Below are 15109 nucleotides of genomic sequence, written 5' to 3' on the forward strand. Positions count from 1 at the left end.
AACCAGGTCTCTACCCATAGTTAAAAAAAAGAAAAAATGTAATTGTCACGGTTGAAAAACTCATTATAGCTTTCCCCATGTCAATCCTTTTGCAACGTGAGAAGCGTAAAATGGTTTCTTTTCATTTTCTTTCTTTCTCTTTTCCTTCCTTCCTTCCTTCCCTTATTGATATTTTGTTAAGTATATGTAAACGCCAACAATTTCAGTGAATTTTAGATGTAGTCCAATTTCACCAGTAGGCACAGGAGTGGCTGTGTGGTAAGTAGCTTGCTTACCAACCACATGGTTCCTGGTTCAGTCCCACTGCATGGCACCTTGGGCAAGTGTCTTCTACTATAGCCTCGGGCCGACCAAAGCCTTGTGGGTGGATTTGGTAGATGGAAACTGAAAGAAGCCTGTTGTATATATGTATATATAAATGTATGTATGTGTGTGTGAGTTTGTCCCCCAACATCGCTTGACAACTGATGCTGGTGTGTTTACGTACCTGTAACTTAATGGTTCGGCAAAAGAGACCGATGGAATAAGTACTAGGCTTACAAAGAACAAGTCCTGGGGTTGATTTCTTCGACTGAAGGCAGTGCTCCAGCATGGCCGCAGTCAAATGACTGAAACAAGTAAAAGAGTAAAAGAGTATGTATATACTTTAAGCAATAGAAATATCAGAAAATACTGTTACTCAGAGTTTCCCGTTCCCGTTTGTCGGACAGTTTTGTTTAGAATTCTAAACATTCTAATCAAAACTGTCCGACGAACAGGAACGTGAAACTGAGTAACAGTTTTTGTGATATTTCTGCTGCTTTTTAATAAAGCATATTACTCTATCTCTGGTTTTCGAGTACTATTTTTTCCACCTTGTTGCACATTTATATGCTTACTCCGGTATATATATGTATATATATATACATATATATATATATATATATATATATATATATATATATCAAATAATAAGCAACACGGATTTCAAAAGTGATTGCAGTACGCACGTTTCATGCTACTTCAATTTATTTAAGTAATGTGAGCATTACCTTAAATGCAATATGAAGAGCAATCTTCAGCTGCACGAAAAAATGTAGAAAAAAAGACATATTACAAATGTGGCAACATATTAAAACCAAGTGGGAGAGAGCAGAGGAAGAATATATAAGTCCATCTTGACATAGCAGGGTCTATCAGGCTAGTAATTGATTCTAGACAAAAGTTTTAACTGTCTCAGAATTCTATTGTTTCTTATCTAGTGGTGATAGCAAAGGGACAATTACTTCTAAAGAGAGGGAAGGTGTAAGCAGTATGCATGGGCAAGGCTATAAAAGTATTAGAATCTAGAGGTTTCATCTAATCTACTTAAATCAGTCATCAGATTCCTGTATTGATTATCCTTGTTATTTCCTAACATCCTTTCTTTTCTCAGTCCCTTAATCATCAGTATACACATTATTATAAACTAATATAAATCCGATAATAATTTTTATCTTTTATTCACATTATATAAATAAGGCTTACCTATGTGTCTCCTAAATAGTATCATTATCGTCAGCTAATAAGTTTTTTTTAAAAGATAATTCAAAATAGTGTTCATGATCACTATATGCTTAATATACTTAATATCCTTAAATTTTACACCCTATCCAGAGCCCCTGAATTCGATATTGACATTATTTCATGATTTTTGTGAAAGATAACTACATCTAATTTTATTTTATTAACATACCTCTTATTGTGTAAACATTAGTTAGAATTCTGTTGTTGTCTGTACCACTATACTGTTACTCTATTCAGACTAAAAGTAAAAAACCTATTTGACCCATATACCTAGGGCTATAATTCCTCAACATTAATTCCTCAACATTTTGATAGTAATAAAATGACCTGATACTACTATGACCAGTGAAACCTCTAGATTCTAATACTTTTATAGCCTTGCCCATGCATACTGCTTACACCTTCCCTCTCTTTAGAAGTAATTGTCCCTTTGCTATCACCACTAGATAAGAAACAATAGAATTCTGAGACAGTTAAAACTTTTGTCTAGAATCAATTACTAGCCTGATAGACCCTGCTATGTCAAGATGGACTTATATATTCTTCCTCTGCTCTCTCCCACTTGGTTTTAATATGTTGCCACATTTGTAATATGTCTTTTTTTCTACATTTTTTCGTGCAGCTGAAGATTGCTCTTCATATTGCATTTAAGGTAATGCTCACATTACTTAAATAAATTGAAGTAGCATGAAACGTGCGTACTGCAATCACTTTTGAAATCCGTGTTGCTTATTATTTGATTTTAATCACCCATCCTTTTGGGATGTGAAATTCGGGTGCCTTCGCATAAGTACCATATTCAAGCCTTGAATCTATATCTAAACCGTCTATATATATATATATATATATATATATATATAATTATGTGTATTTCTTCTATCTTAATGAATAAAAATTCTTCTGATAGAATAAATGGGTTAATAGAAACCAATGTAGCAAAGAACACAAAATAACTGTGGTTTAGTTCCTGTTTTTAAGGCAGGAACTCCTTGAAATTTTGGGTATTTGAGTATATTTAAGAATTTAAGGAATGGAGAAAACGCATGTTAAAATTGCATACTTTATTCCTACATATGTTTCAAAGGATTACAACCTGTGTGATCCATAGGGATCTTTGATATTAAAATTGTAACCTTCTCATCAGGGAAAGCATGGGAATCATCTTAAACGTAAGACATTATGACCGATTATGAAAACAATAGATGGATAAGGTTATGACTTGATTCATTTGAAAAAAACCGTTAGAGAATTGAACGCTGCCGGATAGTGGTTTGGACAACACATACCTATAAATGTGTGAGAACGTACATGCATACATAAATACATATACACAAACACACACATACATGCTATTGATACACACACACACACATATATATATATATATATATATATATATATATATATATTGCCAGTACCGCCTGACTGGCCTTCGTGCGGGTGACACGTAAAAGCACCCACTACACTCTCTGAGTGGTTGGCGTTAGGAAGGGCATCCAGCTCTAGAAACTCTGTCAAATCAGATTGGAGCCTGGTGTTGCCATCCGGTTTCACCAGTCCTCAGTCAAATCGTCCAACCCATGCTAGCATGGAAGGCGGACGTTAAACGATGATGATATATATATATATATATATATATATATATATATATATATAAAGAAACTAAGAAAATAGAGAAATAATTAAATTAATACTCTTTTTATTCTTTTACTTGTTTCAGTCATTTGACTGCGGCCATGCTAGAGCACCGCCTTTAGTCAAGCAAATCAACCCCGGGACTTATTCTTTGTAAGCCTAGTACTTATTCTATCGGTCTCTTTTGCCGAACCGCTAAGTGACGGGGACATAAACACAACAGCATCGGTTGTCAAGCAATGCTAGGGGGACAAACACAGACACACACACACATATATATATACATATATATGACGGGCTTCTTTCAGTTTCCGTCTACCAAATCCACCCACAAGGCTTTGGTTGGCACGAGGCTATAGTAGAAGACACTTGCACAAGATGCCATGCAGTGGGACTGGACCTGGAACCATGTGGTTGGTAAGCAAACTACTTACCACACAGCCATTCCTGTGCCTATAGTTATTTATTATTTATAGTTATTTATTAATTTAATTATCTCTCTATTTTCTTACTTTCTTAAAAATACATATAAACCCTGGTTTATCCAGTCACCTTACAGTTGAATATTAATTGTAATATTCAATACTTCTTGTAATAGGTAATAAACCAGTATATTCATTGGATTTTATTATACCTTAATGAGGTTTGTAACCTTTATTTGAACTTTTATATATATATGCAAAATAAAAAAAATCAGTTCAGTAAAGCATGTACTATAGCCTTAACTTCTCATAGAGGACCCTATGTGATTTTTTTTTGTCACGTTTTATTTTTGGAAAAACAAGGTGTGTCTTTTATGTTATCTAATACAGTACATGTCTTTCTTGTGTGAACTCCTCACACTTTTGACACAAGACAGATACCCTCTCTGTCTAGGGTTGGGATGAAATGCAAGGTGTAAAAATGCTAGAGGAGTTTCGTTTTTCCTTTCTCACCTCATTCCTGGGCCTCAAAAGAAATCTTACCCCACGCCTACATATTCAAGCATATTCAATATAAATTATATGTGTGTGTAGATACAAATGTGTGCATGATAATGTGTGTGTGTGTGTGTATATACAAATATATATATAATGCAGATATAACGCATCTATATTTACACAAACATATAATATATGTATGTATACTAACATATTTATTATACATACATTATATATATATATATATATATATATATATATATAAATCTTCATCATCATCGTTTAACGTCCGCTTTCCATGCTAGCATGGGTTGGACGAATTGACTGAGGACTGGTGAAACCGGATGGCAACACCAGGCTCCAATCTAATTTGGCAGAGTTTCTACAGCTGGATGCCCTTCCTAACGCCAACCACCCAGAGAATGTAGTGGGTGCTTTTACGTGTCACCCACACGAAGGCCAGTCAGGCGGTACTGGCAACGGCCACGCTCGAAATGGTGTCTTTTATGTGCCACCCGCACAAGAGCCAGTCCAGGAGCACTGGCAACGATCTCGCTCGAAAATCCTACGAAGGCCAGTCAGGCGGTACTGGCAACGGCCACGCTCAAAATGGTGCATCTTATGTGCCACCCGCACAAGAGCCAGTCTAGGAGCTTTGGCAACTATATATATATATATATATATATATATATATATTACGGAGATGTACTTGCATAGCAAGTGACCTGATATATACATATATATATATATATATATACATACATATACTAGCTGGTGTACCTGGTAATTCTCGATGATAAAGATGTTCTATTGAAACGCCTTATTACTCTGATATAAGAAAGCAATTTCGTTATAACTGCCACAAACGGTGTATTTTCCTTTGTAAAAAGTACAAAAAACTGTCAACTGGAGGAAGAAGAGATTGTTGGAGGTTGGCGAGAGAGGTTCTCACAGGTTGGTGAGAAAGTTCTCTGACTTGTGGCATTTTAAAGGTGAACTTTATGAAGGCTAATTTATTAAATGTAATATATAAATGTAGTATATATGTATATAAATATATGAATGAAGTGTTTAATGTTTAAGAATGAAATGAAGAAAGTGTAATAATAACGTTCACACTCACTGATGGTCGCTCTCAGTAACTGCCTTTAGCTTATGGAGTTCTTGTTTTTATAACTATCGAAAAGCAGCCTGAAGGATATACATATTGTTAAGAACAAATGATTTCGTTGGAAGTCTGTTATCTCCATTCCAGCCCCTGGTGGCCTCGAAGAGGTTAGAAGGGTCAAGTGGCAAAGACATTATTCTGCTTAGCAAAGGCATCTGGGAAGTATAACTGCTGTCATTCACAGGAAAACTATTGTTTTACCATGTGAAAAGTGCTGTTGAAGTGTTAAGTGAAATTAGGCAATTGAGGATTGAATCCACGCTATGCCTGCATGAAGCCACTACAAATACGTTGTGGAATAAAAAAATTTATCTACTGTCATGGAAAAAATATGACTGTAAAAATGTGGAATTATTGGAGTAATGGGCATTCAAAAAAGTATGTAGGTATAGAAATGTATGATTAAAGTCTTTAAGGTTTAAGATTCAAATCAAGGAAGTGCAATAATAATGTTTAGCAGTTCAAAACTGAGTAGAGAAATGCAGAATTGGGTCGGCTGATTGTGTCGTGAGAATCAAATATTGATCGCTTTCCTAAAAACTGCAGGTGGTATGGGTTATTTCCCTTAGGTTGTTTAAATAAAATATTAGTCATATGTAGTAGATAGAAGGATCCATTGGAGGGGCCCTATTATCAATATTTTCAACAATCTAAGTATATATATATATATATATATATGGCACCCATGCCAACATCGTCTCCTTCATTGGACACGAAACTCAGCTTGCGAAGACTTATTGGGGCAAGCGAAAGCGAAATTGTGATGGCACCTGTGCCCAGCATCGCCTTTCTGGCACTTGTGCCTGTGGCATGTGTAAGGACTTTCCAGCGAGGTCGTTGCCAGTGCCCCTGGACTGGCTCTTGTGTGTGTGACACATAAAATACACCATTTTGAGCGTGGCCGTTGCCAGTACTGCCTGACTGGCCTTCGTGCTGGTGGCACGTAAAAAGCACCCACTACACTCTCTGAGTGGTTGGCGTTAGGAAGGGTATCCAGCTGTAGAAACTCTGCCAAATCAGATTGGAGCCTGGTGTAGCCATCTGGTTTCACCAGTCCTCAGTCAAATCGTCCAACCCATGCTAGCTAGCATGGAAAGCAGATGTTAAACGATGACGATGATGATGATGATATATACGACAGACTTCTATCAGTTTCTGTCTATGAAATCCACTCACAAAGCTTTGGTCGGCCCGAGGCTATAGTAGAAGACACTTGCTCAAGATGCCATGCAGTGGGACTGAACCCGGAACCATGTGGTTGGTAAGCAAGCTACTTACCACACAGCCATCCCTGTGCCTATATATATATATATATATATATATATATATATATATATATATATATATATATGTATGTATGTATATAAGTATGTGTGTGTGTGTGTATGTATGTGTGTCTTGACATTGTGTGATAGTTGTAAATGAGTGTCACTATTATACAGTGTCATTTATTTCCAATGTTCTGTGAAAACATGTCTGTTCTTGGTGGGAATATTATCTTGCTTGGAAATGGGTGAGAAGTGGTGACAGGAAAGGCATCCAACCATAGAAAATCTGCCTCAAATAAACTCTGCCCAGACACTTGCCCAAGGTGCCATACAGTGGGACTGAAACTGGAACCATGTGGTTTGTAAGCAAGCTACTTTCCACACAGCCACTCCTACATCTCTCTCTCTCTCTATCTCTCTCTCTTTCTCTCTCTCTCTCTCTCTCTCTCTCTCTCTCTCTATATATATATATATATATATATATATATATATATATATTGTTCAAAATTTTATCAGTGGTCCGCATATAAAAATATAGACCTATTAAGGTGAAATCATAAATACAATTATAATTAAGGGCAGAGAAAAAAAGTCTTGCTATCTTGAAACAGTTATTATAAGTGTGTTTTCCGTAACCAGTCCCAATGAATTTATTAAATTAAGTTAGGTAAGCTTTCTCAGGGGCAAATGCCAAATGTATATCTTCTAGCAATGTTTACAAATATAAAAGTGTAAAGAAAACAGTGGATTAGTGAAAAGGGGATGATAGGGGGCAGATGGCAAAATTCACGGAGAAGGGATAGTTAAGGGCAGATATGAGATCATTAAAATTAATGAATTTTATCAATATAAAAACCTTTTAGGTAAAATACATTTATAGAGTTATATAACTGTATAGGGTATAATTATACTTAAGGGCACAAAAAGCTATTATGCCTCTATGCTGAAGGAATGTACTCAATATATCCTGGTACTTGAAATATTCACTACACAATTAAATACACAGGTATTTAATTGTACTCATCATCATCATCATCATCATCATCATCATCGTTTAACGTCTGCTTTCCATGGGTTGGACGATTTGACTGAGGACTGGTGAACCAGATGGCTACACCAGGCTCCAATCTGATTTGGCACAGTTTCTACAGCTGGATGCCCTTCCTAACGCCAACCACTCCGAGAGTGTAGTGGATGCTTTTATGTGCCACCAGCACGAAGGCCAGTCAGGCAGTACTGGCAACAGCCACGCTCAAAATGGTGTATTTTACGTGCCACCTGCACAGGGGCCAGTCCAGCGGTACTGGCAACGAACTCACTCGAATGTCTTTTCATGTGCCACTGGCACAAGTGCCAGGAAGGTGACATTGGTAATGGTCACTCTCAGACGGTGCTCTTAGTGATTTACTGGTATAGGTGCCATCACGATTTCGCTTTCGCTTGCCCCAACAGGTCTTCGCAAGCCACCAAATATACGTGTTGAGGTAGACTGCAATATATGATGCATATCTATCTGAGAATATTTATGTGTACTTGTGTTTTTGCATGTGCTTTTCTGAGGGTATGTAAGAATATCTTCATTTATTTTGCCCACTGTGTTTTGCTGACGAAGGAAAAGTTGGTAAACTAATCCAGAAATTAATCAATCCAAAACTAATTGAATTATTTTATGAATTTTTAGCCAGCCTACATTCCTGCTTACAACCTGTGTATTTAATTGTGGATTGAATATTTGAAGTTGTAGGACATATTTGGCACATTCTTTCAGCATATAGGCATAATAGCTTTTTGTGCGCTTAAGTGTAATTGTACCCTATACAGTTATCTCTCACTCTTTCTCTCTCTATCATCATCATCATTTAGCATCCGCTTTCCATGCTAGCATGGGTGGGACAATTTCACAAGAGCTGTCCAGGTAGACGCCTACACCAGACCTCTGTGACTGTTTTGGCAGGATTTTTACAGCTGTATGCCCTTTCTAGCACCAACCACTCAACAGAGTGAACTTAATGCTTTTAACATGGCAATATATATATATTTTCTAGCAATTTTTACAAATATAAAGTTTAAAGAAAGAGAGTAGATTAGTGAGAAAGGGGTGAGAGGAGGCAGAGAGAACAGCCACGGAGAAAGAATAGTTAAAGGGAGATATGAGATGAAGATATTACTATTACTTGACCAGATATAAAGAAGATAAGGTTTATAACCAACCGATGGAGTATTGTTGTAAGTTCAAAATAGTGTGGGCAAGAGGAGATGGTGGGGGCAAAGTTCATAGAGAAAGCAGCTAAGAACAACAGAACTGAGGAACAAAGTTGTGGGAAATAAGCACTGTGATAAGGGACTGGTGGTTAGTAAAGGAAGACGTGGTGACTGAAAGAGAATTTTAGCCAGAATGATGAGAAATTATATTGATTTTACAGTGTGAACAAAGGTCTTCTAATATTTATGTCTACAGGTGAAGATTACATCAGAGAATTGATTAAGAAAAGAGGTCTCATTTTGGCATAGTTTAGTGAGTGACTCTCGGCAACATAATTGTAGACATTGTATACATATGCACATATAGATACATAAATATCATCATCATCATGTTGTCATTTTTACATTTCCTTTTCCATGCTTGCATAGGTCAGACTGAATTCATTGAGGCAGATGCCCTTCCAGTTGCCAATCATCTGTTTTCAAGCAGTGTAATATTTCTCAATGGCCAGGCATGGTTTTTGTGAAAGATTGGAAACAAATGATGCTGCTTATGTGATGATGACATTCGCTTACAACTATCGCATGATGTTAAGATGAAAAGCCATGCACATACATGCTTGACTTTCTTATTGTATTTGCATTGATTGTGATACATAGATTGCTGTTTTAATTTAATATTTTCTGTTGCACGTAATACACACACACACACACACACACACATGACGAGCTTCTTTCTGTTTCCGTCTGCAAAATAAGGCTTTGATCGGCCTGCGACTTGCCCGAGGTGCCATGTTATATATATATATATTATCATGGTTGGGGGTCTTGTCTGAAGATCATACAGAAATATGTATCAGCAACTTGTATTCGACTGGTATTCATTTTAACAACCCTAGAAGGGGTGACCTTAGCGGCACTTCAATTCATAATATAATAAACGATTGCTAACTACCGCAATTATTTTGTCCGATTATCTTGCAATTCTTCCACCCTGCTGTCCGATACAATAATGTATCCGCACCCCAGAAAAAATAAAATCATTTTAGTTCTAGTCCCAAGCCAGCCTTGAACAAGCAAACCTATGATCAAAAGATTTTTTGTGGTGACTGTCCCATCATTTTGTATACCTTGAACTACATTGACCAATTTATCTTTCTTTATTTAAGACTTGTGAATAGTTTGAAGGTGATACATCTGCTATTTCTCACTGTTCGAGCTACTCCTTAGAGGTACTGTCATTGACGCGTTGCGAACTGGTGTTAAGGCCTTAGATATTTTTTTTCTTCATCTCGCTACTTGTTGCTTTTAAAATCATTTCGTTTTGCGTCACTATGTAAAGAAAATTACATTTTAAAAGGCATGAATGCCATACAGTCTCCTTACCCATACCTTCTCTCTTTGTAACCGAGACATTTTATTATTAACAAAAGTCGTACCAGTGACACACTTCTAATAAGCCTGTTAAAAACCTACCGCACCCATCCTCTCATTCCATATTCACAAAAACACGAAGGTTATCACTTCCCAATTACTTCCACCCTTTATCTTTCCTGTCTATATTTTCAGAATTCGTATATCTCGACGTTAATAATCGGTGAGTTTATTTAAGTGACAGGACACTAATATATTATTGCAGCATATTAATTAACGTCGATTTACGTTTCTGAGCTCAAATCACGTCACTTAGAGAGGAAATTTACCTTTTCATCCCGTGGTTTTGTGCCTACATCGTAAATCTATATAATAAATGGTCTTTGAAATTGAATTTAAACTTTAGCACTGGTATATATGTATATATATATATATATATATATATAGTATACACTACACCCACATATATATAGTCATCGATAGCTATCACACAATAATATACAAACACGCATGCACAGGTGACTCACATTCGTTTTCATTCATTTAAACATATACACACGTATATACAAACATTCACACGGTGAATGAATGTTAATGGCTTAAACCAATTCCTTTTGGATTTTACCATCGACGACTCCGTCGCCCACTTAGCCAAACGATAAAAGTTTAAAAAGAAAAAAGATAAAGAAGAGAGTGGAAACATTGAGTTTGGAAGATATATCCAGGAATAATTAAATTTAAAAAAATATAATACAAGAACCACCGAAAATATAACATTATTAATAATAATTATTTTTAAAATTTCAACAGCAAAAAACAAAAAAAGTTTTAATTATGAAGGACAGCGAAGATGCTCATAAAATTACTGAACAAATTTATAAGGTAAGAAGACTTTCACCTTTATGTTTTTACTCCTCGTTTCAGCCGTATCTTGTTCTCTCCTGTGTTTTATTTCCTATTTCTTGTTATAATTATTTACTTAAAAAAGAAAAAGAACGTCTTGTGTTATAGATATTTAAATATATTACTTATAACATTATGGAGTGGGTACCTGTTTAAGATATTCACATCAAACAAAGAGAAAATACCCGAAAAACAAAACAACCTGTCCTAAGAATGAAAGAAACGTTGATTCTTTATTGATTTCATGTATATACATACATACATATTTCTTTTGTGTACGGTTAAAAGTAGGGTTAATCGAAAACTATTATTTGTATATTATGTATGCTTTTTACTAATTTCACCGTCTTTTTCTTCCCTTTTTCTTATCCTTTATGTAACCCCCCTACCAACACAAATTGTACACTGTTCTTGTGATGTCCCCTCCTCTTAAACCCCCGTGGCAAAATTAAAGAAATCATTACCATAACCATCATGTTTGTTGTTTACGGAGTCAGCCACAAGACATATCGATGATAATTTACTAATTATAGACACAATATTTCCGCCGTTATTTTTTTTTTTTGCCATATCCCTTCAACCCTGTTAGAAACATGTTCTTTCACGTCCACACATATCGTTCTGTGGTTTACAAAGTGGTTAATATTATTTCCACCTAGCTCTGTCAAACATGTTTACTGATTTACTAAATAATGTTCGAGTGATTGGGTTTATGTAATCAGCTCTGAAGACGTTCCAACTTCTTTATCTCGTCTTTTCGTTCATTGTGACCTTCCTTCTTAGTGTGTCAGTGGATTTGGTTGATATTTCTAGCAAACCGAGTGACGGCATATAGCTTTCCTCGTTGGCTCTTCGAATGTTGTTGCTGTTGTTATTTAACCTCAGATCAGCCCTAGTATTGCACACCTATTCTCAGAGGGGTTCTAACCATGACCATCTAGTCTTATAACCAGGAACTATATAATCTAACGTGGCTTTTCTGTTTTAAGACGCAGGGTGAGATTCGGAAGTGATTTGGCTGCTTTTCTAGCAGATCGAGCGACTGATCAGCGGCTTCTGCATAATCTACAGAGGTAAACAAATCAGATAGCGTAAACAATTGTTTATGAAAAATGCTGATTATGTAAACAATTAAATTAATTGTTTATAAATAATGATTACGTAGACAGTGGACTTTCGGAATAGCTGTTACAATTAAAATTTATTTATTTATTTTCACTGTTTTTCATGATTTTTATAATATCTCACATTCTGAAATATTTGTAATTCACATTAAAAAAATTTTTTTTCCAAAAATCTGTTTTTCAAATTTTAAACCCCCAACCCTCGCCGAGGAAAAGCTATCGAATTAAAACGAATTAAAATTTTTTTTTCGTAAATTTCCGTCATTTTATAATATCATACATTCTGAAAACACTTGTAATTCACGTTTTATCTTAAAGAAGAAAAAAAAAAAAGAAAAGAGAAATTCCATGTTTTTCAAATTTACTTAACTTCTCTCTCATGGTGTCTTTCAGTCATTTTTCAGTATTAATGTTTGTCATATGCTTGAAATTACCATTTTTGGAGAAAAAAGAAATTCTTCTAAATTTTAATTCTTAAACATCTTTCTTCCCCACGCCCACCAACAACCTTTTGTTAATTACTCCCAGACAATTTTTTATTTACTTTTCAAAATTTATTCGAAGGATTCCTCATTTAAAAGTAACCTTAAAATTTTTTTTCCCGAATTTTGGTTTTGTGTTAAGAAGTTTGCTTCCCAGCCACATAGTTTCTGGTTCAGTTCCACTGCATGGCACCTTGGACAAGTGTCTTCTACTAAAGCTCCAGATCAACCAAAGCCTTGTGAGTGGATTTGGTAAATGGAAACTGAACGAAGCCTATATATATATATATATATATATAGTCAGTCAATTCAAGGATGTCATTTCCTCATTAGGAATTAATAAATCCGAAATTTCACTGGTTTAATCTCCATCACATTAGAAGAAAATCTCTACGTTGTATTATGGATTATTATAATAGGTATTTATACCTATTGTGTGTGTGTGTGTGTGTGTGTGTGTGTGTGTGTTTGTCCCCTCCTCACCGTGTGACAATTGGTTGGGCATAAGAGATTGGCACAGTAAGTACCAGACTTTAAAAATATGTATATATAGGCGCAGGCGTGGCTGTGTGGTAAGAAGCTTGCTTCCTAACCACATGGTTCTGGGTTCAGTCCCACTGCTTGACACCTTGGGCCAGTGTCTTCTACTGTAGCCTTGGGCCAACCAAAGCCTTGTGAGTAGATTTGGTAGACGGAAACTGAAAGAAGCCCATTGTATACACACACACACACACACACACACACACACACACACACACACACACACACACACACACACACACACACACACACACACACACACACACACACATATATATAACCTAGACTGGAGCCTGGTGTTGCCATCCGGTTCCACCAGTCCTCAGTCAAATCGTCCAACCCATGCTAGCATGGAAAGCGGACGTTAAACGACGATGATGATGATGATGATATATATATATATATATATATATATATATATATATATATATATATATAGAGAGAGAGAGAGAGAGAGAGAGAGAGAGAGAGAGAGAGAGAGAGAGATATGGTCTTTGTGACTTCATGTTTGTTACTTGCCACTGCTTGACAACCATTGTTGGTGTGTTTATGCCCCCATAACTTTGCAGTTAGACAAAAGAGACTGATAGAATAGGTAACAGGCTTAAAAAAATAAAAGTACTGGAGTCACTTCATTCAACTAAAGCTCTTCTAGGCAGTGCTCCAGCCTGGCTGTGGTCTAATGACAGAAACAAGTAAAAGAATTTTAAGTGAAAACATCTTGAAGCAATGAAAGAGAAAAGCTTATATGGCATGTGTTTGTAGCCATCCTTAAGTTTTATTACGAATGATATGCAAGGGGTGGGCCACTATCTTCACAAGCATTTCCACTTTAAAACAAAATAGTTAGTTTTAAAGGTCTGTGGAGTTTGTTCAAGATCTGGCAGAGGTGTAAAATTTATTCTTATATGTATGTTAATGTGTGTGTGTGGTCATTTTATGACCACTTTCCATGCAATCATGGGTAGGCTGCTTTAATAGGATATAACCAGTCCATCACCACACCACCATTCATCTGGTTGGGGCCTTGTAGCGACTTCATATTCAGTCTGTGGTCTTTAGTAGGTTTGCTGGTCCGCAAGCCATCAGCTGCTGGTACCTGGCGAGTTTCCAGAAAAGAAAGAAACAATAGATTAATTTCAGTAATTTTGCTTTATGCACTTCAGTAAACAATTTAACAGCTGGCCAGTGAAGTGTGGTACTCACCAGCTTTTTATATATTCCAAGGCCTCTGCCAGGATGCGTACATTCCTACATTGGACACTAAACTCCGTTTGTGAAGACCTGTTGAGGCAAGTGAAATCGAACTAATTTTGACGGCTGGCACCCATACCAATGTCGTCTCCTTCATTGGACATGAAACTCAGCTTGCGAAGACCTGTTGAGGCAAGCGAAATCGTGATGGCACTTGTGCCGGTGGCATGTGTAAAGACATTCGAGTGAGATCGTTGCCAGTGCCGCTGGACTGGCTCCTGTGCAGGTGGCACGTAAAAGATACCATTTTGAGCATGGCCGTTGCCAGTACCACCTGACTGGCCTTCGTGCCGGTGGCATGTAAAAAGCACCCACTACACTCACGGAGTGGTTGGCGTTAGGAAGGGCATCCAGCTGTAGAAACTGTGCCAAATCAGATTGGAGCCTGGTATAGCCACCTGGTTCACCTGTCCTCAGTCAAATCGTCCAACCCATGCTAGCAGAAACGTTAGCACACCGGGTGATATACTTAGCGGCATTTCGTCTGCCGTTACGTTCTGAGTTCAAATTCCGCCGAGGTCGACTTCGCCTTTCATCCTTTCGGGGTTGATAAATTAAGTACCAGTTACACACTGGGGTCGATGTAATCGACTTAATCCGTTTGTCTGTCCTTGTTTGTCCCCTCTGTGTGTAGCCCCTTGTGGGCAATAAAGAAATAGGAAAGCGGACATTAAACGATGATGATGATGATTAC

The 15109-nt window shown here is 36.7% G+C and overlaps 1 protein-coding gene across 3 annotated transcripts in view; it reads left to right on the forward strand.

Annotated features, from left to right (window-relative positions):
- LOC106877308 (BAR/IMD domain-containing adapter protein 2-like) overlaps nt 1-15109 on the forward strand; it is a 169630-nt gene that overhangs the window by 35942 nt on the left and 118579 nt on the right. For 2 of the 3 annotated variants that reach the window (XM_089351994.1, XM_014926177.3), the window contains exon 2: nt 10923-10994. In XM_089351994.1, coding sequence (XP_089208120.1) covers nt 10947-10994 — 48 coding nt within the window. In that variant the 5' untranslated portion in view covers nt 10923-10946. Of the gene's footprint in view, nt 1-10214; nt 10336-10922; nt 10995-15109 lie in introns of those variants that run through there. The other variant, XM_089351993.1, reaches the window with a different exon arrangement.

This window comes from Octopus bimaculoides, chromosome 5 (assembly GCF_046866305.1).
Source record: "Octopus bimaculoides isolate indiv1 chromosome 5, ASM4686630v1, whole genome shotgun sequence".
NCBI lineage: Eukaryota > Metazoa > Mollusca > Cephalopoda > Octopoda > Octopodidae > Octopus > Octopus bimaculoides.